Here is a 26,077-nt window from a genome sequence, read left to right on the forward strand (position 1 = left end):
TTATAGGAAAACGCTGAAAACAAATAAATAATTGGTTTAAATGTATAACAGCCAAACGGCAATTATTACATTCATATGATTTATTTCCCTGAAATAAAAATATATTTTGCATATTTTTATTAGCATTAGTATTATTTATTTATTTTATTATTATTATTATTATAAGTATTACCCTGGTAGGAAATGTTTGACCTCTATAAAGGAGCCAGTGCATTTTTGTTTTTGTTGCAAAGTGTTTACATTCCCATAAACATTGAGATATTTCATTTTCCATTGATGTATTTTTCTTCTCTTTTCCTTTTTCTTTTTTTTTTTTTTCTTTGCCTCCGCTTTCATAAAATCCCGTCAGCCGATTGGAGGATTTTCGGGTGGCTTTTGTGGCAAAAATAATTGATCAGCTCAAGGAAACGAAGCGGCAACTCAACAATCCGCTGCGTTTGTATCTCCCAATCACCTTGATTACATTTTCTCTGAATTAATTAGACGTAACAGCCATAACGCAGCCTGCAGCAGGAGTGAGGCACCGTGGGCATTTTAATGACCCCGTAATTCAATTAACCGCCTCCGTCAGTGATTGATTTGCGAGAGAAGAAGGAGAAGAAGAAGGAGAAGGAGGAAGGAAGGGGGTTTAAAAAAAAAAAAGAAAGAAAGAGAAGAAGAAAAAAAAGAAAAAGCTGCTGAAAGTTGAATTCTGCAAAGCAGAGGCGGCCTGTAATTGCCCAAGACACAGAGATCGGAGGGAAAGAGTGGGTGTGGGTGGTGGTGGGGAGGACTGGGCTGAGGTGGCCGTGTATAAATAGTGTAGCTCTCAAATACACAGCCACAACAGCAGGAGTGATCTCACCTCCTCTCCACCCTTTCTATCCCTGTCGCCGCTGTCAGCCTCCGCAGAAAAAGAGCGCAGAGCCGTCAGCAGCAGCGGCAGCAGCAGCAGCAGGAGCGGTGCAAAGAAGAACAACGCCGAGCGACCGCACGGTGGATTTTGTTTCTCACCCTCTAAAAGACGCGGACAAGACGAGGCGAAAAGAGGCAAATCAAAACAGCACAAAACCCGAAACAGGACCCCTGCCTGAGCCACAGAGAGGCGAGCGGCCATGGAAGAACTTACGGCATTCGTGTCGAAGTCTTTCGATCAGAAGAGCAAGGAGAGCAGCAAAGAGAGCATCACGTACAGGGAAGTTTTGGAGAGCGGCTTGACGCGGGCGCGGGAGCTGGGCAGCCCGGAGACGAACCTGCAGGACATTACGGACACCAACCACTGCCCGGTGCACCTCTACAAGGACCACGTGGAGCTGGAGAAGGAGAAACTGAAGGACTTTAATGTTTCCCGGGCGACTGAGGGTGAGCCTTTTTGTTGTTGTTGTTGTTGTTTTATTTTTTATTTAATTTTTTATCTTAGTTTGTTTTTTTCTTTACAAAAAAAAAAATGAAGAAGAAGAAGACGAACAAGAAGACGAAGTAAGGGGGAAAGAAGCCGTGTTGTGTCGGCGAAAAACATCTCGACATCCATCCGCTGTTTTTGCATCGGAAGGAATAACATTCAGAATCAAGGGCGTAAAAAAACAAACCAATTTAAATGTGGATTTGAACGAGTTTAGTTGAAGGGAAGTTAAAACCTTATTCGGAGATTGTTGCACATAGGAGGAGGCGGGCCCTTCGCTTGAGCAGCGCTTTAACTATTTCATGTTTTTCAGACATAATTTTTATTAAAAGAAGAAGAAGAATTTATGACTCCAGTCGTCTGTGTAAGCTGTTCTATAATGCGTTTGAAGTAGTTTAACGTATAAATTACGATTTCAAAATTAAGTCTTTAGCAATAATAATAATAATAATAATAATAATAATAATAATAATAATAATAATAATAATAATAATAATAATAGTAAAGAGAAACTGCATTTTTTTTTGCAATAATATGCGATCTGTTTATTTTTTAAATTTCTATTTGCATGCCATATCAATATTCTCGGTCACATTTTATATGACTGCAATTTAAAAACTTCAGTTGTAAATTTCATTACGGTGTTGACTTCACGTCCTAATTTTATTGTGTGTATCCATCCGCGCTCTTGAACGCTTTTCATTCCTTTTTCTGCAGCTCCCAGCTAAGTCACGTATAGTTCGTCATTAGTCGTAAAGTGAAATATCTTCTTTGGCATTTAGAAAAATAAATAAATGAAAGCGACTGCGCATGTTAAAATGTCTGTAACAAGTTTACAGGCCTTCTGGAGCTAAGACAGTGAGTGACCATTGGTTCCAAACATTTACTTCCCAGTTTTAACTTTTTTTTTTTTTTAAGGATTAGCTTCTCTCCTCTGTTTCTCTGCACCTCGTTGCCATCAGAGATGAAAGAAGGGGATATTTCACTTAACGAAGCTTTATGTAAATCAATTAGCGTTCAGTCTGAGGAAGGAACAGTTTCACGTAAAGGAACTACAACCTGCAAAAACTAAAATAAAATAAATAAATAAATAAAACTGCCACTGAGCAGATCAGTTATTCAAACAGCTGACATCTGTGTAATAGTAGAAGCAGTGACTTCACTGTGAAAGAAGAAAACCTGAACTGGGGCAGCTTTTCAGGGTGGTGGCGTGAATGTCAGGAATACTTTTTTTGTTTGTTTGTTTGTTTGTTTCTAAAATTAAAGAAATCTGATTTTACAGAGGTGAGTATTTACTCTTCTTTCTTAATGTAACCCTCTTTTGTAGCTCGCTCTCTTACGACACTTACATGGCCATGTGACGGATTTACACGTCGCTGGCATTACACACACTGCCTAATGGAGGCTGGAAATGCAGCCACAGGCCTCATCCCTCAAGAATCAGGCTGGTTTGTGTGTGTGTTTTTTTTTATTGTGCTGCATGGTGTCAAACTATCAGGCTCCATAAGGCCTGATGGCCCCCATAGTTTTGGCTGGATATGGCACCCAATATTGGGAAAGTCTATGTGGCTTTTAACGCAAACGTGCGTGTGTGTGTGTGTGTGTGTGTGTGTTTTGTGATAAAACCCACTCAGTTGTCCTCCTTTCTCCGCATCTTTCCCAACAGGAATATATGAGTGCAAAGAGAAGAAGGACGACGTGAAGTCCGAGGACGAGGACGCGCAGGGCAAACTGAAGCAGCGGCGGAGTCGCACTAACTTTACCCTGGAGCAGCTCAACGAGCTGGAGCGGCTCTTCGACGAGACGCACTACCCGGACGCGTTCATGAGAGAGGAGCTGAGCCAGAGACTGGGACTGTCTGAGGCCAGAGTGCAGGTGAGGACGGGAGTAACCGCAGTTTCTTTTATTTAAGAAAAAAATAAATAAATAAATAAATCCTCATGCATGTGAGAGGAAAAAAAAGGGGGCGATTTCCACTGTAGTGGAACTCAACATCATGGCAACTATGGTCAGAAATCGTCCCGACTCGTCAATACATGACGAGTCGGGAGTGAGAATGTGTTGCAACTATTGCTGCAAGCTCTGGTTAATTGTGCCATGGAAATCTGTGTGCACTTTAATGAGAATCGTACGACTGCCACACAGTAACGCATAGAGTTGACTTTAAAAGCAAAACCTGCAGTCAGGTTCTGAATTAATTTGCCATTAAAACGTGCGGGAAAATGTAGCAATATGTTTGAAAATGAATGTTTCAGTAATTTTTTTTTCCTTTATAATTTTGTCAAAACACAATTTTTTGTTTTTGTTTTATTTATTTATTTTCTTTTTACAACAAATGTTTTGGGCTACTCGTGTTTTTTAAAATGACTCAAATTAATAACAACATGAGCATTAATGATAATAGTAGTAATAATAATAATGAATTAGAAATGTAAAAAAATAAACTCCAAAACAGCACTTTGACGCGCTCTAATGACGTTATATCTATTTCCTGTTAGCATGTTCTTCTACTTCGTCTCTTTAGTTAGCTTAGAACATTTTAGCTTTTTAGCCCATGTGTTCGGTTCAAATTTAGCCTATATAACAAGGGATTAAAGCTAAGCTAATTTCAACTAAATGTAGACAGATTGTTTTTTGTTTGTTTGTTTTTTTAAGAAGATGCGACCATTACATGTAAAATGTAAAAAAAATTAAAATCAGTGGCTATCTGCGTGTTTTTTTAAAGACATTCCCATGTTATCTAATAAACAGCTGTTTATTACTCACACGTCTATTCCAATTAATTGTTATAAACTGATGTCAGAACAAGTGACGACAAAAAACAACAAAAAAACTCTATACCATTCCTGTCAGATATAATACTCCATGCAACCCTTAGGATAAATTCCCATACAGGCAAAAAAATAAAAAAATAAACAACTTGGAAATATTTAGACGTGCATTTTTTTAAGCTTGCGTCCTCTGCAATGGGCTACAATTATTAGAAATATTCATTTACCCTTATAGGTGGTTCATTGGTTGCACTCTGTCATATCAAAGCAACGTGATTTGCTATGAATGACCCAGGAAGTGAGGAGCTCTACTGAACTCACAGCGGTAGGCCTGCAGAGTGTTGGAGGGAATGGAGAAAAAAAAAATAATGATAATAATAAAAAAAAAAAACTCCACAACAATGATTAAAATGAATGAAGAGCCTGAATGGCCGCTTCAAGGGACGCGCTCTTATGTCAACTCGTATCCCTCCTCATTTTCTTTGCAATATCTGCCACCGGCTTTGATGTAGTGTCCCCATAAAAACAGATTAGAAATAACTCGATTGTGGAAGCAACTCTGCTGCTGTTCAGATCTATCTAATCGGATGAATAAGCCCCATCACAGAGCTTTATGAGCGCGGCGACTGCACCACTTTTGGAGCTGAACACTGTCGGACCGCAGTTGACAACGCGATGCGGGGGTGAAACTGCCGTCCCAGCTAATACAGTGTGTTCATTAGAATAATTTACGGCGTTGCATGCGGTTTGCAAAGTCACAGCAGTCTTAGTGTTTGTTTTTTTCCCCACCCGTCGCCACTTCAGATCAGGTGGATTGCAAGCGCACAGAATTCGCCCTGGAAAAGTCTCAGAAAGCCCCCCTTTTCTCTTCTTGCTCTGTTTTTATTTTATTTTATTTTTTAGTGCACCCTGACATGTTTTTCTACAGTGTCGTGCAGCAAGGGTCGTTGTCTCGGCTGTGAACCTGCGCTCCGAGCAGCTGTCAATGAATCTAATTGAAAGTTATGAGAGCTTGGTGAGGAGCAGGCAGTAATTCGGTTAGGACTAATATCTCTGGGTTTTCTGGCGCGCCGCTAAATTAAATGTCATTATTCACTGTCTCTAATAAAAAATCAAAAGGGAAATGAGATTAGGGTATTTGTGAAGCGCATCATTGAGTGGCCCTTAATGAAGAAATAACTGTCTGAACTAGTGTAGTTCACTTTGCTTAACATACTGGCGCGTAATTGGAATTGATCCGGGGCCCGTCTTAATATTAGCCTTGATTTATCTGAAGGAGGGCTGCTGCGTGGATGCAAAAATCACCTGGGATACTGATAAACACGTCTGTACCGCTGAAGAGCTGATCACACACACACACACACACACACACACACATACACCCCCACACACCCCAACACACCCCCACACATTCCCTTCCTCTCTCACACAGCACAGTCTAAATAATAATATAATATAATATAATATAATATAATATAATATAATATAATATAATATAATATAATATAATAATTATTTATTTATTTTTATGTATAGCCAGGAAAATATTCCAAGATGTATTTTTAAGGCGACAGAGTTTTTATGTTCAAGCCATTTTTCTTCCCTCCGTCACTAATGGCCCCGTTTATCGACTGTCCCCCCAAATCCCCTTCCCCCCCCCCAGCCCCCCTGTTGCTGCAGCAACACCCACGCATGCACGCGGCTGCGTTGCGCAGCTGGAAACGGGCTGGTGGCGCCCTGACTGTGAGTCGTCATCATCACCAAGTCTGCCGCCTGCGCGGACCGACCCGCTAATTTCGCATCTGTAAATGATAATCATTGCGGGGGTCGAAGGGGAGGGGAGATAATGTTATTCAACGAGGCAAATTAAGTTGACGGCGATTAACAATGCAGGCCCGCATAGAGCCCGCAGCTTTAAAAGGCAGGCTGGGAGATGGTTGACGACACGTCATCACAGTGATTTATTTGTTTATTTGTATTATTATTCAGTTGTGTGATCGTGGCATCTTAGACTGTTAATCTTCTTGTCGTTCCTTTGTAATTTTTTTTCATTTAATTAGCTGTTGTCCTAGACATTTTTTTTAATTCTATATATTTGGTTTTAATTTTTATTTTTAGAATTCAGATATCTTTTATGTTTAATGAATGAATGAATCAATCAATGAATCAATCAATCAATCAATCAATCAATCAATCAATCAATTAATCAATCAATCAATCAATCAATCAATCAATCAATCAATCAATCAATCAATCAATCAATCAATCAATCAATCAATCAAGGTAATTTGTGTAGCACACTTCAGCTTCAAGGCAGTTCAAAGGGCTTTACGTCAAAAAAACACAAAAATATAAAGTCATTAAAGACGCCACGCAGTCAACATTTGAGAAAACCAGGAAACATTTTACATTAAATGCCATTGTTTACATGTTGCTACATTTTGCTAAGGTGTACTGTTATCCCTCCTTTTCTTCTTACTCACATAGATTGTCTTTTAATAGTCTTAATAGCATAAATGTAGCATTCATTGTAAAACTAAACGTTGTGGCTTTTCCTCTTCTTAACAGTTTTAATGCATTATTCTCCTCTTCTTCGCCGCAGGTCTGGTTCCAGAACAGAAGAGCGAAATGTCGAAAACAAGAAAACCAAATGCACAAAGGTAAATGAAACCTCCAACACCTCTCAGCTATTTCAGCCATATTCTCCACGTGATATTATTCAATTAAGAATAGTTTTGTTTTTTTTAAAGTTGCTTGTGATTCAAGATTTTTTTCTTTGTATATATTAATGTGCAAAAATTTGTGACCTCCTCATCTCACATAACAACAACTGTCTGGCTGCCTGACAGACATCTTTCCCTTCTCCCCAGGTGTGATTCTGGGCAGCGGCAGCCACCTGGACGCCTGCAGAGTGGCACCCTATGTCAATATGGGCGCCCTGCGAATGCCCTTCCAACAGGTAGGCCATGCTTTCAAGATTCAAAACATGAATCGCGAATCATTCAGGGAGTGTGTAAGCTGAGGCTGAATTTACTACTACTACTACTACTACTACTACTACTACTACTACTAATAATAATAATATAATAATAATAATAATAATAATAATAATAATAATAATAATAATAATAATAATAATAATAATAATAATAATAAAAAGAAACACTTCTTTCTTTTAAAAAGACGTTAGGATGGGAATTGTTGTTTGCGTGGTGTTTATGCGCGTTAATATTTGAAAGGAAATTAGGCGAGGCCTGGTTGCTGGTTTAGAGGTTTTCAGAAAGCGACAATTTCAAAACCGTAGACATTTTTCCAACATCCTGTTGTTCAAAGTGCTTTTAATTGGAAAATGCTGGAGCGACCTGGGTCTTCTCCAACTCTGTGAGGTATGGAATAAACAATGTTCCCCCTGCAACACCTGTTGCTGCACGCTGCTGGTCAGATGGCTGAAAGAAGCCTCCTTTAAAGAGACAAATTTGGCTGTTTGGAACCATTCCCCATTATGAAAAGCACAGTCAGTAGGTAGTGCCATTTGTGTTGCCCTGTAAAGATCAAAACAGCAAAACGGTTTAATACTTTGTCCAGTGAGCCATTTGAGTCAATCTAAATTAGCAGCGAGTTTATTTTAAATATTCGCCTAATTCTGTGAATAAAAATAGCACAAAATACGCTACATTATATCTGTAAAAGTAAATAGTAAAACATTTTTTACCATGTTTTAAATAAGATTTTTTGGAGCTATAATTTCCTGTGTTAAAATTTTCCGCTACAGCCATGAAACTGTGGGGTTTATTTTACTCAAGGTTATATCATATTGCCAGAATCTCACACCAGCCTTAGAGGAAGTGGAGACAAAGTAGACCTTCTGCACTTTATATATAAACATGCATATATGCAGCCGCTTCATGCTGAACGGAGAGGCAGCACATCAGAATTTGGTGCACCTTTCACCTCCTTCCATCTCATCTCTTAGGGAGAGAGAGAGAGAAGTAGTGGACACTCATCTGATCAGGCGCTGCCGTGGTCCTGCATCCGAACTGCTGTGTTGTCTGCTTGACCCTCGTGAAAAGCAGCGGCCTAATTAAGCCAACAGTGCGGCAGGCGTGAGCACATAAAAGGGGATGATGAAAGCGGGGGGAATGGAGTGGGCTCTGATGGATATTGGCGTTGAGCTGCGCTGGCAGGGGCGGAGGCTCGGAGGCCTGCATACTGAGAGAGGCGCGCCGCGTGAGGCTGAGACCAACTGTGGGCATGCACAGATGCAGCGGATGGCTGGAGGTTCGCAGGGGTGAAGGTCTGAGGTAGATCCTCATTACCTTAGCTCTCCAAAGCAAGGTTCTCATTGCGTGCTTTGTGTGTCAAATTACAAATGTGCAATGGTGTATTTCACAAAAAGACACACAAAGATTGAAAGTAGAGGGTTTTTTTTTATATGGTTTCAGTAGGTGTTGCATTTTATTTGGAAGTCTGTGCATGGGCGACATGGACTTAATGTTTCACTCGTGTTGCATGTATGGGAAGTGCAATAAAAGAGATGATAAACAGCATTTAAAAGTTCATTATTTTAGTTAGTGGTATAGTTACAGACTCGTATGCAAACACTACTCTAAAAGTGAAACTTAACTTATGCCAGATGCAGTTAGGCCCCAAAATTATGATTACCCCCTGCCAGATTTTGATATACCAACATTTTTATTCAACCAAGAAATTTTTTTCCTATTGAGAATGAGAGGGAAATCTCTTGAAAGGTACCAAAACAATGTAAAATGAGTATCACTTTTAAAAACAAGTATTTATCTGTTTGTATTTCGATTTTATTAAAAAATATATATATAAATTCTCCTTTGCATGCAGCAGTCAAACACATATTGTAATTGTTACCCACTGTTTTTTCTGTGTCATTTGAATGATTTCTCTTTGGTGATGAGCTCAGAGTCTTTGAATTTGGAAATCCTCCTATCAATAACCCCAATTTTTTAGCTATTTAGCTATTTTAGCTATTTCCCTATCAGTTTCAAGACACTGACAGTATTGTTACCTTACTTTTAGTCAGGAGAATCATGTCAACCAAATAAAAAGATTGCTTACAATATAAATCTTCTGAAGGTATGAATAATTTTGGCCTCAACTGCAGCTGCTTAAGCACATTAATTTCACCTCTAAAAACACATAATAATGACATCCAGTCATATTTTCAAATTATGTATACAGTCATGGAAATTCAGGGACCTTAACAATTCTCACTTTTTTCAAACGTCATTAGCGTTTATTGTTTTCACAATGAATTTTTTATTTTATTTTATTTTTTTTTTACCACCGTTTTTTACTGATTGAAATTTCCCATCCCTGCTGCGCAAGTATATTTATTGGGGTGAGTTTTGTTGTCTGCAGCTGCTTTTGTTTGGGATGCCTTCAGCAGGATGCATTTGTGGTTCAGACTCGTTTTCCCTTTCATTTGCCTTTAACGGCAGTAATTTTTTGGTATTTGGCGTGCCAAGTTGAAAGGAAGCAAAGTGAAAAATAAATATTTAGTTCGAGCTAAAAAACTTTCGCCTTTGCGTTGGCTAGTTCTATTTTGGTTGGAGAATAAAGCGTGAAGTACTTTAGTGACTCTCACCCTCTTTTCTTCTCTTTTCTTACTTCTTTCTTTCTTTCTTTCTTCTTTCCCTTCTTTCCTTTTTTCTTTCTCTTCCTTCTTTCCTGTTTCTTTTTTTTTCCCCTGTGGTGCTTGAAATACACGAGAAATGGCAACAGGGCTCAGCTCTCTCCCTCTGAAGTACGCTGATGCTTAATTTTCACCTACTTCTTATAAAATAATTGCCAAGAATGTGAAAACTGATATCCTATGCTCCTTATGGTTTCTGGTTCATTTCTTTTTTTTTTTTCTGCTTGACTCAGGGATATGTCTGAATAAATATTTATAACTCCAAATGTGCAAATGTCTTTTTAGTGCAAAAGTTGTTTATTTATGCAATCGAATACATAATCAGGGTAACAAGCCCGTGTGTTGCAGAGTTAAAGAGATCTGTTCTGGGGTTGTGGAAATACTTTGATTCCTGGCGATTAAATTGAATGTGGTGTCTGAGAGCAATGTATGATTCATTAACTTTTAGAATAGCTGACATGAAGAAAGGGCTAAAGTGTCGACAGTGGCCCTCTGCTATTTTCTTAGAAAACATACCGTAAGCAACAGCTTTGAGGGGGAGCTTAATAGCGTCAGACTGTGAAACCTAAATCCTCCGCTCCTTTTTGCACACATGCTGACTAAACTCCCTGTTTCTGCTCCTTCTGCAGGTTCAAGCACAGCTACAGCTGGACGGAGTCACCCACTCCCACCCTCACCTGCACCCTCACCTGGCCGCCCACGCCCCCTACCTGATGTTCCCGCCCCCTCCCTTCGGACTACCAATTGCGTCCCTCGCCGACTCGGCCTCCGCGGCGGCGGCGGTGGCGGCGGCCGCCAAAAGCAACAGCAAGAACTCCAGCATTGCCGACCTGCGACTCAAGGCAAGAAAACACACCGAGGCTCTGGGACTCTGACCCCCACCGGGCTGCCCCTCCGCTCGCCTGATGCCCATAATCGCCTCTCACACAAGACTGGGCCTGTGAAACTGGGCCGTGACACTCATGAGCTAAAACTAAACTAAAACAAAAACACTGAGTGAGAATGAAAGAGAGGAACACATACAGAGAAAGAGAGAGAGAGAGACAGAGAGAAGGGGAGTGTGTGTGGAAGGTGGGAGGGGAGGGAACAGTGGAGGAAGAAAATAAAGCAGAAGGAGGAGGAGGGAAAATTGTCACAAAACCAGCTGCCAAAACAAACCACTTGTAGAGAACGGTAATTAAATACCAGTGAAATCACCTTTTACTTTTCGCCCAACAGGCAGGACTTCTGCGGGGCCAGTGGCTCAGTCCACTCCAGGCACAGATCACATCCCAAGGACCGTACAAACACATGTGGATGTCTGTCTGAGGGCCAGGCCGGGGAGGGGGGCCCCCCGTCAGACCAGAGGACGTTAGAACAAAGCAAACTGGCAGGGTCGAGAGCAGAGACTCACTGCCGCTGGCTGCCGTCTCTTTTGACATGCAGAGGGGCTGAGCTTTTTTTGGGGGGGTTGGGGGGGTTCGGGTAGAGAAGGAGAAAGGGGGGAAGGTGGGGCAGGCCCACACATCACCTCACCAAAGCTTTGGAATGGCTTTCACCTTTCCACCCTGCTCAGTAGTTTAAAGAAGAAAAAAGAAAAAAGAAAAGAAAAAAAAAAAGGCCATATTTTTCTCCAACCACTGTGTCCGCTGCTGCTGCAGAGTGCATGAGCTCTAAATGGACCCCCGTCTCCCACCTGACGCAACTTCTCAACAGCTGTTTTTTAACACTGCCGTTCAGCAACACCCCACCCCACGACCCCCAACGGTCAAAGTCAAAGGTCTCCATCCCAATCCAACGTCGCTCTTCTCGTGGACTTGTGTTGTGTTAACAAACGCAACAGTTTTCTATATATTATTTTGGTTTTTTATGCTTCGCTTTGGGAGGGGGAAGAGACGTTGTCGTGCGATGCTGGACTTGTGATGGCCGGACTCGGGTTGAATTCCTCCTCACGGTGCGCTCTCTCTCTGTCTTTATTTCCTTCTTGTTGTGTTGTATCTTGGGCAAAAGAAGTGAAGATAGCCTTTGCACTTCAGGTCTTGTACGAGGGTGTTTACAAATGGCACTACAAGCAGATACTACTTTACTAATTAAAGAGGGACGGGAGGGGAGGGTTTTGATATCATCACGACGAACAAAGGGTATAACGGGGATTCCTTTTTGTGTTCTGCTTTTTGTAATTCTGAAAAATATGAAGAAAGCATCAGTCAAACTGAAATGCAATTGTGTGCAGTTTAAGTGCAATACTGTAAATAGCAAAAAAACAAAAAAACAAACAAAAAACAAAAGTTAAAACAGCTAGCAGTTAATCCTCGATGACAAAGAAACTTTTTTTTGGTTTTTGGTTGTTTTCCATGCACTGGTGGAAAGCAGATTTTTAATGGCAGTGCATATTTTATTTCAATCAAGAAAATTCAATCAGGTGCCATAATCCCACATAATCCACACGTATTCAGACATTTTGTTTCAAGGGGCACATCTGTCTGGGAAGACATGAGCACAGTTTTTGGATGCTGCAGAAACAAAAGGAAAACAAAAACTAACTTATTCTAAATTATGAACAAATCAAATCAGGGTTACAACTCAAAGCAGGCCCTTGTTTTCAGAATAATTAGCTTAATTTTGCATGGGTTTTTTTTGTTGTTGTTGCAAAAATCAATCCTTCCCAGATAATCCAGACTATTTTTAACTGTTTTAAACTAAATATTACAATTAAATTCAAAGATTTTTTTTATTTTATTTAGAAAAATAACACTGCAGCACCAAATATGTAGATCATTTTCAGATCTATGTATACCTCCAAACATTTTCTACATTTCCAGACCTCCATTTAGAAATGTTTATCTATGTCTCCATTTTAAATTAAACCTATGGGTGTTTTATTTTATTTATTATTTTTGTCTGAAAGTTTTATGGAAAGATGAAATAGCTGAACTACAAGTGTACATTTTTACATGGCTTTGCATTTATTTTTGTATTGTTTTTTTTTTTAAGTGTTGAATTTGAATTAGGAGGCGTGGCCGTAGTGCATTGTTTGCCTAAAAAAAAAAAGAAAAAGTGTTAAAAAACAACAAAAAAACCCCCCAACAAACCGGTAATGTAGCGTGTCTGAGTTTACAAAGATTTCAGGGACGGTTGAACTAAAACAATTCTCCATGGGATTCGTTGTACCCATTCAAATGATTTTCATTTCATATGCAAGCATGCCTATACATGAGTCATCGTACAGCTGTTTTTGTTTCCACCCCTTTTTGAGTCACAAAAATATGAATGTACATCTTGTACGAGTAAAATATCAATAAAGCTATAAATATTTGTACTTGAGTTTTGAAATAATTTTTTTTTACTATTCAGAAATATCTGACTTTGTGGAGAAAAATGCGTTGTAACTTGGAGTGCAATCAGACCTTTGCTGGCTGTTACCGATTTCCTATCTGCGTACTCTGATTTTTTTTTTTGGATAGATGTATTTGTTTTAAATCCAATAGAGAATGAAGGAATTATAAGATTACTCTTATATACGTATGAAAACATATGTCCCTATCTTATTTTATTTAATAAAACTTAAAAAAGCACATTGAAATTGATGCTAATGGTCCGTTTCTAGACTGAATATGGAAGGAATGTTCAGTTTGTTGGTGTTTTCAAATCATTTAATGAATTGGGTGGGGAAAATAAAATTTTTCAGAATCAAAATGAATCAATGGAAAATTGTCCATTTCTGATCTCCACTGAATGACTGGTGCATCTGTAGTTGTGCCTAATGAAACAAGTCCAATATATGAATTAGGAAGACCGCTAACCATATAGCAGCCTTTCAAAAACGTGGATTTTTTTTTCTTGTTGCAGTTTCTTTCTGTGTCTCTGTGCCAGCCTGTAGTCGAATCTCAGCAACTGTTGCAATCTGAGGATCGATATCAATGTCAGGCTGACGTTCATGTGGGTTCTGTTTTAGCAGACACTCATTGCATGCACTCTGCAACACTTGCCAGCAGAGCAAATTGAGTTGCTGTGAAGTCCAGATGCAACCCGATTTGCTCTGTTTGTCAAGCCGGATGCAGAAAGAAAACGTGTAGAAAGTACGGCCTTAATGTCATCAGTGAAAGACGGGGTGGCTGCAGTCGGTCAGGGAAGTCTGTGAGCGTGGACGCTAAATAGATGGAATCGCGCATGCATTCTAAAAGAAAACGTTTTATTTTTTTTGGTTTTGTTTCTGATGTCAGCAATTTATTTTGAGAAGTTCACGAACTGCAGTAAGTTGAAGCCGGCACGCCCCATCCACTTGTTCTACCTGCACATGCTAAATTCTGCCCATCTATTATAGCTGGACTCTGTTTTTTAAGTGTGTTAACTTCCTCTGGGAGCCTAATTCCAGATGTGTGTGTGTGTGTGTGTGTGTGTGTGTGTAGAAAGTAATTACTCCCTGTGCTATAGTGGGTTATTGTTTGAAGCTTGTACACAGAATTAGCCCAAATGGCGTCCTGTTGAGTGTGGTACCCCCAACAAGGTCGCTGCGCCTTTAATTTATACATCTGTGCTCATACATCAAGATTGAGTGATATAGCTGCAGACTGATGGCTCTGTATTTACCCGCTGACCCCTCTGGTTGGGGCCTGGTCTGGAAATAACAGCATCCTTTTATGTGTGCTAATAATTAGCACAGCACACACGGCCATCCATCAGCCGCCAATGAGCCATGTGGCTGCTTTGTCAACATGCTCGAGCACATAAAGCTGTTTATGTTGGCCACAAGTAACAAGTACACAATAATATTTTAACGGAGACGGGGCTGGTGAGGGTGTGTGGGACAGACAGTGTGAGCATGGGGGCATTTAGTGGCTTCTTGTTCTTACTTTATTTTTAAATTAAAATGAACTTCTGCTCTATGTTACCAAATGGATTTTCCTGCAGTACTGGGGCCATGTTAAACTATTTGTACTTCTTGAAATTGTTTGCAGTTTTATTTTATTTTTTTTTTCCACATTGCAACAGACTGCAGTGTGTTTCACCGGGATTTTATGTGACAGACCAACACAAGGAATCTGAATGAAAATGGTTTTTATCAGGGCTATGAGCGTTTCATATCAGTGGATATCGATAGTCATTGATTTTTTGAAAAATCTGAGATACTGCCCAACTGGTGACCTTTCCTGTTTAATCCACAGTTTTCACTCCATGCTGTTTTGTTTTAATTTTTAAGCAGTTATGAGGCACGGTGGTGAAACCTTAAAGTGATGATGCGCAAGTTACTCAGTGGGTTATTCCTAGGTAAAGACTGAGTGAGTTATTTGATGGCAGCAACCTTGTTGAGCTGGTTGAGTGGCTAATACCTTTCCTCTGCGTACATCCCCCAGAATGCTGTGCGGTTCCTGATCGGAGTTCAGTGATTCTATATATTGTCACTTTCCTAAAATAACTGCCTAAGTCATGTTTTACCAAAAGCAATTTATTATTTTTTTAACCCAAATTATGTTTTGGCAAAAAAATTACTTGTGTCATTATTTTAATGACACAAGTAATTAAAATACGAAGTCCCTCATACGAAGTCTTTTAGGAAGATATATATATATATATATATATATATATATATATATATATATATATATATATATATATATATATAAGAATATTCTATCAAACATCAAACATAATAATTATTGATATTGACTATGTGTCTATCATGATGCATATTATTATTGATTTATTGTCCACCCCTAGTTCTTAAGATTAAAAATCTGACATGTTTGAAGTGATTCTATCCAAGTCCATTTAATCTGATACCCCTAAATAAAATCCAATGCAACCAATTGCCTTAGAGCCGGGATGAGAGATTCATTTTAATCAAGATCACAAATGTTCTCACAAATGTCCGGTGGTAGCAGGATGTATTGATAAAGTTACTTATCAACAGACTGTAAAATTATTAACAGTTTTCTCTGAATTCGATGACAACTTCTTAAAGTTAAATAATAAACATCTTTGTATGTTAATGTTACTTGGCAGTACGCGGAATAAATACTTTGATTTGATTGATGCAGCGATGGTAAATGCACAACTGTTAGCTTGAAGGGTCCATTTATACGGCCCTCTAGAGCCTGGAGGGTCACATAAACCTTATGGCAGGTCAGAATTGGCCTCCAAGCCTTGAGTTTGACATGTGAGCTTCAGAGGGTTTCTAAAAGGTAAATCAAATTGACCAATGCATAATTTAATCTTTAGTCTAAATGCTACTGATCTGTGAAGTCATCTGATGCTTGCTAGAGAGTATTACAGTGCTACACTGAGAGAGCAAACACAGCTGGTTAATTAGTTCTCAGGGATCACAGCAGAATTCAAAATGGCAGCCCTCCCATCAGTCTCTCTGCTACATCCAGAAGTCCACCTATGTCCACCTAGGTTAACCTTAACTATGTTAACCTAGTTAAGCCCCGCCTTCTCAATTTGAATCGGCCAATCACCTCAACCTTCAAGAATGAGGGGGGAGGGAAAAGAAAACAAACTTTCACACAATGTAAACACTAGCAATTATTTATCAATAATAAAATAACAGGCAAACATTTTGTGTATGTAAATGAACAAATCATTAGTCATGTTATTTGTTTAATTACTTTCAAACTTCAACCAATCAAACTCCAGCTCTTACCACTGCACTTCTTATAACAGAGCTGGGTTTGAGGCGGTCCTCCTCTTTAGCAGGGACACAAGATGGCTGCCACAAACGACACACCCACAAGGTAACAAACATTTCAACCACACACACACCCACAATGTTCATTTACACACTCTAGAACTAAAATGAAGATTTGAGGAAAACATATTGCTTCTCAACAACTAGTGAACAAATGGCATCACGAAGAACAAAAAATCACAGCAGGCAGGTCAAATATGAGGCTGTGGGTAGGTTAAAGCAGGGCTAGGTTTCAAAAGAGTACCTCAGTCTTTTTTCATCCCATGAGCAGTATTCAAATTTTTACGCGTAAATGGCATCCAGGCTGGACAAACGGAGCATTAATCAGAATAAAAAGCCAAGAGGCCTCCGGTAAGCTGCAGACGTCCACAGTTCAGTTGGGAGGATTTATTAGCTGTAAAACTATTTATTTCTCACTCTACAAAACTGACATTTATTAAAAAGTGTAAAGACTAAAGCAACATTAAAAGAGAGCTATAAAGTTTGAAATGGTTATGTAGCAAATTAAGGTGTTTTGGTCAGACGGGACCACAATTAATTATTATTTTTTTGCCTACAAGTCGTGGCAGAAAGCTAACAATTCACATCACCACAAACACACTATCCCTACTGTGAAATCTGCTGATGGCAAGATCATGCTGGATTAAGTTGCTAGAAAGATGGAGTTGGGAGGAGCTAAATGCAGGCCTGGAATGAAACCTTTACGAACTTGCAACAGACTCAAGACTGGAGCAGAGACTCACCTTCCAGCAGTACAACACTCCCTGAACACACAGCCTGAGCTGAGACGGGAGTTAGGTCGAAGGATATTCGTGTTTTAAAATGGCCCAGTCAAAGTCCAGCCCTACATCCGACTGATAATCTGCAGCAAATCATGAAAACTGCTGCTCAGAGACGCCGCCTATCCAATCTGACTGAGACTGAATGGGGGGGAAAAATGTCAGTTTCTAGATGCGCAAAGCTGTTTAGACAAACCAGAGAAAGGGTCGACTCAGGGGGGTTGAATGCAAATACATGCCGCGCTTTTTCAAATTTCATAAACACATTGAAAAACATGATAAATTCTATAGCACGTTTTGTTGGTCTATAACTTAAAATGTCAATAAACATCATTAGAGTTTATGGCTGCCGTGCAACAAAAACGGGGGGAAAAAAAGTACGATTTCTTCAGCACGGCCATGTAAAGTTAGACAACCATTGATGATTTCATGTTTTAGCATGAAAGAACACATTAATTTCCAGTGCCTGTTTTGATCTCCAAATTATGCTGCTGATCTGATTTTCCTTTTTCTTTCCCCTCTCCCCGCAATTTTCCTTTCTCTCCTCGATCTGGCTGCTTTGGGAAACGAGCCGCCTGAGCCAGGCTGCGCGAGAGGTCAAGTGCTCAGAGGTCACGTGAAAATAGTTTTTATCACATTTCATTCTCATAATCCTCTTTGAAACGTCAGACACAACTATGATCAGATGGAATGTGGCCCGCCGTAGCCTCGGCGTAAAGCTCCGGCAGGCACCGGCAATTGTGTGAAGTGACAGGCCCGTAACGACGGCGCACATTCAACTGGAAGATGTGAAGTCGGAGATTTTTGTCCTGCTACGTCACAAAAAACACGGACGGCGGCGAGCGTCGCCTCCGCAGCCGAGAGCCTTACGAGTTCTTCGTAAAACAACTTTGCGGTTCTTAAATCCTCCGGGTAAATCCTGCGCTGGCAGCTTCACTTTTAGCTTGAAGTGAAGCCACCCAGAGAAACCTCAGCTGAAAACAATCGAGCCGAAGTGCTGAAGTCACTCCAGTCGGCCGCGGATCAAAGGCCTCCTTTCATCCCGGTTTGTTTGGGCTAGACTCTGGTTTGCTTTGTTGGCTAATGCTCATAAATGTATCTGGAGTCATCAACAGTGCAAAGCTATATTAAAACTAACATTTTAAGTCTGAGTCAACACGGCCTCTCTGCAGTGAAAGTGGAAATCATCAAGAACTTGGAGTTCCAAAATAGAAAAAGGGGGGAAGGAAAAAGAAAAAGCTTAAACAGTGGGACGTCAGTTCACATACCGTTCAGCTGTTTATGTTACACTCATTAGTCGTTTAATTTCAGTTCAAACGTTCGGCCTTTGTTGTTGTAATCCAAGCAGATTATAAAGTAGAAACACAACATTTCTTTCAAACGTCAGCTTGAAATCAAACCCCGATATGTCAGCAGCTACTTTTTGTTCAAGTTTAAACTTTGGAAGGTATTTTAGGTTTTCCTCGACGCTACGGATGATGCTGCTAATGGTAGTTGATGTGTGTCGTAGCCAAGAGTCGCACCTTCGTGGAGACAGGTTCCATGGGAACTGCTGATGCTGCATGTATAAGCGGTCCAAGTACACGTGATGGATGGGTCATAAACTGCCCATGCTATTTTGTTTGTCTTATCATGCTAAAAGATAGAAGATTAAATGGCTACTCCCTCATACGAAGTCAAGGTATTTATCTACATCACCGGATTATTGACAAAGTCGATCAGTAGTCGGTTCCAAATGTGCCTCTGTTTAGTTACATGACTCAAACAATATATTTTGAAAAAGTTTGAAGTGATCCCTAATGTCTTTATGTTCTGTTTTCAAGGAGCGAGACTTTCTTTCATCATAATATTGATCAGTAGTTCGGCTAATTGTCTGAAGGAGGCTTTTCTTCACTCCAAGAGAAGATGGTTTTCTTTTTATCCGTTTCAGTTCTTGTACTTGAATAGCTTGAGGAGTTTCTTTTTGATGTTAACTCTTTTGGTGTTAAAAATGAGTCAATTTGCTTCCATTTTTATACTCAGACATTGACATTTAGTCCCAAATGAAGCTATTTCATGACTGCAAAAACCACTATTTTGCACAAAAATGCATAACTATTAAACTTGAGCTTATCTTCCCACATATGTCAGATTGGTCCGATGGTTATGAAGCAGTATCCCAAGTTTTGAACTTTTGACAGAGCATCAAGGGGAGAAGCCACCAAGATACCCAGGGTAGCTCTGGAGGAGCTGCAGAGATCCACAGCTTGGGTGCAAATGTGACCGTTGTGGAAGTGTCACAAGCAGAAAGTTACTGAAAGACAACAATAAGAATTTCTGATTAATGTTTGCCACAAAATAATATGCAGTCATATTGCAATGATCTCTGGGAAAGTGGTTTTGTGTTTTGCTTTATTTTGGTATTTCATAGGTTTTTATACTCGGGTTCCTTGTTCTGTCGGCCATTTCTCCCATTTCCTTGCCTTCCCTCACTGCCGCACCCTGCTGCTAATCAATGACCTGATTCTTGTTAAGTAATAAACTCACAGCTTTAATATCTCTGTTGATCAGGTCTTTCTGATATTCCCACCATCCTGGTTCCTTGTGTTCCTCTTGTGCTGTGTTATTTTGGATTCCCACCAGACTTTAGTTTTTAAATGTCCTTTTTAAAAATTCTAATTGTTTATTTTCATAAATTTTTTATTTTTTGTTGTTGCTTAAAGCTAATGAAAACGTGACATTTAAGATGATATTACATCAGACCATTAATTAAAAACATTTTCATACATGTGGACTTATTGAAAAGTTTAATATCAGCTTCAAGGTCTCATTTTCAAAAGGTGCTATTCTGTCTATATCCTAATTTTAAACGAAGCAGAACGTTTTCGTGATAAAACCTCAAATTAAAGTCTGACAAAAATGATTGGCTTGTGTCAAGTGACATTTCCCTTAAAATAAATTCCTCTGTCTTAAAGAAAATAAATACACAATCCACCACCGTTTTATTTTCCCACTTTTTATTTAATTTTTTTTTAAACAGTGCGGATATGGTATAAATAAACATTGAGGCCAGGGTTTGAATTGTAATTCCATTTGAAACGTCGTTTATTGATGTACTCACTAACAAACAGAGATGTTTTAAAAAAAAAAAAATCTGTTTCTTTAAAACGTCAAATCTCGTTGCGGGAGTCGTCTTCAAAGCTATTTGTAATTACACAACTTCAAAATAGCATTTAGACAACAAATTTACCCTGAGAAGATCATCGCTGCATATTAATGTGATCAATAATCACAACCAGACGGGAGTTTGATTTCCAACCGGGCTGCTTGAATCACGAGCTGCGTTTTCCTGAAGGAAACCCACTTCAGTCCCACCACAGAGCGATACAGAGTCAATACTGTTCAGCTTGTGGGCACAAACAGTTCAGGTCATGTTCATATTGGCAAAACCTAATCTAAACAGGAAAGCAAATCTGATTACGAGGAGAAACTCAAGCATACGTCAAAAGAAAAGACCGTAAAGTGCCCCGGCGGTAAATTCCAGGATGATGATTGACTGGCTTCAGCTCAGATTGGCAGCAGGTCTTCAACCCACATTCGTCATAGCAGAGCATTCTCATGTGGTACATTTAACAGACAGGGAGCAAACGTGTCTACTGCTATTTATGATTATTAATGAATCACCTTCACTTTACAACATTTGAAATCACACTGGCAGATATTCCCATTAACGGTACAATAAACAATAAATTCATATCTTTTCACATACTCACTTAGGCAAACTGATTTCTCAGTCTGGACCGAAGGACAGCAAAAAGTAAGGAGAATTGTTTTACTTTCTGGCTAAAAAGTTGCGTGACTTCAATTCTTAAAACTGTGTCATCTACCTTGACCTTTGCTAAAATCAAAACATTTTCTCCAAATTAATGATGAATGAAGGGAAACAAGTCAAAAAGGGGTGAACAGGACATGTTATTCATCTAAATGTATACGTTTGTTTGGTCTACAGTAAGCATGCTATGCACGGTTTAACTTGAAAATGAAAGTCCACCTGCTGCCTGGAAAATGCAATTTAAGTCAACAAGAACATTTAATTGGTTTTAACTCAGAAACTAAAGTTCCTGAAGTCGATTTAAGAACAAGAGACAAGTTGTCTAAACTTTGTTTTTTAAGTTCATTAATCTTGAATTGTGAGTTTTGGTTTAATGCTGGTATTTAAACCCAATAATTATTTCACAATATGCAAGAAAAAAAACCTGGCTTCAGCTAGTTAAGGAGCACACATTTCTCTATTACTTTTACTCACAAAATCAAATTAAAAGCATTACTTATTTTACTTTAGAATAATTTAAATACTTGTTTCAAATTGCCTGAAGTAAATTTCTGATTTGATGATGAATTTTATTAAACATTAGGTCACAATGGATTCTGCTGAAAAGCATTTAGTGTGAAGAGAACTTTATCCTCAAGCATAACACACTTCCATCTGACGCACGGAGCAACGCAGGATTCAAAAACATGCCGCTAAGCATTCTGGGAAATAGTTCCCACTACTGCCTTTTTCTTCTGTCAGTTATTTTTAAGTGCTAACCTAAAAAATCTAGTTTTTTCCACTCTTGGAGGTCTGACAAAATTAGTAAAAAGTTAACACAACTTACTGCTGTAAGTTTATATTTCACAAACTCACATTTAGGTTCAAAATCTAAAACTCGCTAAATTTGCTTGACTTAAAGAGTAGAAGACAGTAGACACAACTAAATGCGGCTTAAATCAGTGAGCAGTAAGTACACACAATGTGTAACAAATGAATTAAATTGCTGTGCTGATGATAATCTCGCACAAAACATCATCAAAGTGGGAACTGAGATTCAACATAAATCCACCTTAAATACAAAAGGGATCTGTCGATACATGCTAGGGGCGTTAAAAGTTGAAATACATTCATCCATTATGCATAAACAACTTGCACATCATACACTTGTTGCAACGTGGCACTGTGACTTCTCCGATCAATCAGTACCTGAAGTCATCAAGACGTACAAATGACACAAAATGCATTCAACAAATCCCAGCCATTCCCCTGACAGCTTCACTGAGTTTGTCTTCCGGCACGAAGACAGTCTAATGTTATATAGACACAAAAGTGACCTCTCACATTACACAGAGTTACGGGTGGAGAGCAGTGCCTTCAGGAGAGGTTCTGGACTCCTGCGCAAAGAGGAACTTGTGCCTCGCCCCCAAGGTGAACAACAGGCCAATATTTCACACAATAAACCCAAATGGGTCTATAAATTGCCCCAGGGAAAGGTAGCTTTCCTGATTGGTAGTCATCTCATGCTTCCCCCAGTGTTTCATACTCGTCTGACTTGTAATCAATAGCTACACATGCATCCTCTCAGCCAGGCATGCCTAAGGAGTAGATGTCAGTCAATGGCAACCTTATAAATAGATCGGGCTGCATGTGGACACATGGATGCTTTCCTCGTCAATTGTGAAGTGCAACCGTCCAAACTGTCAGCTTATGTGTTTTTTCACTTAAAGTTATTGCAGTGTGAATGTTGCAGAACTGTGCAAGTAAAAACAACAAAAAAAAAGAAAAAAGGAAGAAAAAAAAAGTTATTCTGTTTTAAAAAATTGCTTTTTTTGTGCAAATATTGCGTTATTTTAGTAAAGTAATTTAATTTGCACATAACATTATCTTCTAAGCTGTTGTGAGATTACACCTGTTAAGGTTTTACTGGTGGCTTTATCTGGCATTTACTAATGATATATAGATCAACTGTAAACTTATAATTTGATTGTTTTCTCTTTTTCATGTTTCCTTTTGGCTATTAGAGAGAGAAAAAATGTTTTTCTCTCCAGTCGCCTTGGTATTAAAGGTATGAAACCTTACTGGCCTCATTGTTCAGCTTTGATTACAAGGCTCCAGATCATCATATATTATACTAAAATTACCAAAGAGCACAGGATGTTTACTTTTCCTAGCCTTATATTAGATCACGTCAAACTGGTACAGTTTTAAAATTAAGTTAATAATAACGCAACAGTCATAAATAACCAAACAGGAAAAGTATGCATGATTTCAGCACAAGTAACTATAACTCATTCTTCCTAGAGTGGGTTCCCCTTACTGTAAATGTATAAATAAATTATTTGCTTTTTCTGATCTTTCCCAAAAGTTGGGAGCAGTTTTAATTTTCAACATGTAAAAAAATAAGAATTTGGCAGAAGTTCAACTAGGAGCTCACTATCAGGGATTTCAATTATCCCAAACAGCTGAAACATTACAGACCTCTATGACCCAATATTATTTTTAGAAATGATTTAACTGTTTGGTTTTTGTACAGCATCCACACATAACAACGGAGCTTTAAGGAATCTGCCCGACAACGTTTTGCTGCTTCAGGACAGACATTAACAGGATAAATCTGAAGGTAATTTTCTAAGTTTGCACTCTACTACCACCATCTTTGACTGTCACAATGATGTAGTTTCTTTCTGAAATGCTGGTTGGTGACAGGGTGCATATCTTCTAAAAAGCTGCTCTTTAGGCTTGAGAGTACAAAGCAGATTGTAGGGGTCATCAAGATATTTCTTAATAATTGTAAAATGACCGTTTGTGTTCGTTTTGTTCAGCCAAAGTTTTGACCTTGTCGCTCGCCCATCGATAATGTTTTTTTTTGCTTCATCTATCTTATTTCTAAATCATAATCTTTTGACCTTAACTGAGGTGCTTCAGATATTGTTCTGGGTACTTTTCTGACCTCCTGGATGAACTGTTGACGTACTCCTTGAGTGATTTTGGACACTCTTGTGAAGGTCTACCACAGTTCCAAGTCTTCTTTTTCAGTCTCTTCATGCCTTACTGTGGTTCACTGGAGTCATTTCTCTCATTTTTTCATCTGTTCTTAAATTTATTTAGATTTGTAGTTGGAGATGCTTTCACCTTCTCTCTGTTGTCAGGCAGGTTTCTTTAAAATGTCATTATTGGGATCTGACAGGCCTGGCAGTAATCAGGCATGGGGTGGCTAGTGTAATTGAGCTTAACTTTCCAAACAATGTTCCTACAGAAAACTATTTCATATTTTGATTTTCACAGCACCGTACAACGGAGGAAAAACATTTCGGTCAATATCTTCCACCTTTAAAACGTTTAAAATCTTCAGAAGGAAATTCAAATAACTAAAAATGAGGCGTTTTTTTGTTGTTGTTGAATAGGTTTCGCTTGGCACATGTACTGAAATCACATGTTAAATAACATGAAAATGAATCCTCTAGATTTCTAAACAGGAGGACATGTTGCAAGCAAACCCCGCTTGTCTGCTCAGAAACACTCACATGTATCACTTCTTAACTGACATACTTTTGTTCTGGTATCTTATTCATAATGTATTCATTTATTAAGTATTCATCTAGCCAATACAACAGTTTAAAAGCCCTAAATGATTCATAAGCCTGTTATAAAGTGTTAAAAATGAATCAGTCGTAAACAAATGGTGTTGCGCAGCGCGTGGACGTTTACATCCGGACTGTCGTGGCAGCGATGATCATCCCCTTGTAAAAGAGACATCAGCAAATGAAGTCGGGCTGCTGTTCGCTTTGAAGATAGCAGAGACTACCTAATTATCTTTATTTACAGGACACTTCTGAGTGCAGCGGCGTGTTATATTTCTGTGACAAATTCAGTTAACAAAATAAACATGATCATTATGATTTTCACCTCTCCAGCTCCATTCTGTTAATGCAGCTGCTTTGCCGGCAGTCAAGACGCCGTATGCAAAAATACATCTTTTGAAGTGAGGGGCAGATCACCCCATCGTGAGTTATTATAACTGCGTTGGAGGAATTTATAGAGTGCTATTGACGGCTGCGAAACCCACAGGGATGTCGCGCGCGCATTAACATACTAACAAAAATAAATCTACTGTGTAATCAACCTCGGGAAGCAAGGTTTTTCTTTCTTTCTTTTTTTTTCTCGCAGCTTTCCTTTTTGTCTGAGCAGAAAATAAAGCCAGGAAGATAAAGTATCACTCGCGATGAAGCCAAATTCCTTCCGTTATGTTCCTCTCCCCACGGGCGTGTTAGGCTATATTTATGAGAAAATTAACGGGATGTGATTTGAGTAGAGAAAGATTCCGTGAGTTCGGTTGTGAATGGAATAGTGCAGCTTCAAAAGGAGAAGCAGAAAATTGGCTTGTGTTAATAATACGAGTCGTGCTTATTGAATGATGACGAATGCGGCCGGTCAGTGCGGTGTGATGCTTCTCAAACATATTCATGGTTCACACAGAAAATCAACATCTGTTTGGTGAACCACCAAGGCACCGTTTGCACCGTGCCTCGGACAGGTGTTCACGCTTTCGCATTTAATCAAATTAAGATTTATTTCATTATTATGTTGGTATTTTATGTGATATACCAACATATAGTAGAACTTTAGTGGCAGAAAAAAATAATACGGGCTTGCAAAAAAAAAAAAAAAAAAAAATTTGTGTACAAAAATCTTTGTATTTAGCCCCTTCAGTTCACACTGAATAGATTCTTTTACTGTGATAAATCCATAGAGCCTTTGTAGTATCGATCTACCAAGTTTATACATCAAGAGCAAAAGATTTTCACTCATTCTTCAAGGTAAGTAAGATTGGATAGACAAAGTCTGTGTGCAGCAAATTTAAAGGTCCCGATTTCTAATCGGATTGAGATATTAATGTACATTTGTTTTAGCTTTACACATCTATGTCCTGGCAGACATTTGCAGTTGTGCCAAGCTCATTTTCAGCAGATGGGCAGACTAGTTCTCGGTGAGGTTCTCAAAGCCTGGTACGCTGTTTTCTA

At 39.0% G+C, this 26,077-nt stretch overlaps 1 protein-coding gene across 2 annotated transcripts; it reads left to right on the forward strand.

Annotated features, from left to right (window-relative positions):
* Positions 1-733: 733 nt before the first annotated feature.
* On the forward strand, positions 734-11,247 carry LOC102229599 (short stature homeobox protein). 2 transcript variants are annotated; one of them, XM_023336316.1, is made up of 6 exons: positions 734-1,341; positions 3,048-3,256; positions 6,755-6,812; positions 7,002-7,111; positions 10,447-10,659; positions 11,036-11,247. In XM_023336316.1, exons 1-6 carry the CDS (start codon positions 1,095-1,097, stop codon positions 11,123-11,125), a joined length of 927 nt encoding a protein of 308 aa, XP_023192084.1. In that variant the 5' UTR covers positions 734-1,094; the 3' UTR covers positions 11,126-11,247. The 2 variants fall into 2 exon arrangements, with proteins under 2 accessions (XP_023192084.1, XP_005803045.1); XM_005802988.2 differs by lacking the exon at positions 11,036-11,247 and having other exon boundaries at positions 738-1,341; positions 7,023-7,111; positions 10,447-10,793.
* The last annotated feature ends 14,830 nt before the right edge of the window (positions 11,248-26,077 follow it).

Source organism: Xiphophorus maculatus, chromosome 7, assembly GCF_002775205.1.
Source record: "Xiphophorus maculatus strain JP 163 A chromosome 7, X_maculatus-5.0-male, whole genome shotgun sequence".
In the NCBI taxonomy this organism is placed as follows: Eukaryota; Metazoa; Chordata; class Actinopteri; order Cyprinodontiformes; family Poeciliidae; genus Xiphophorus; species Xiphophorus maculatus.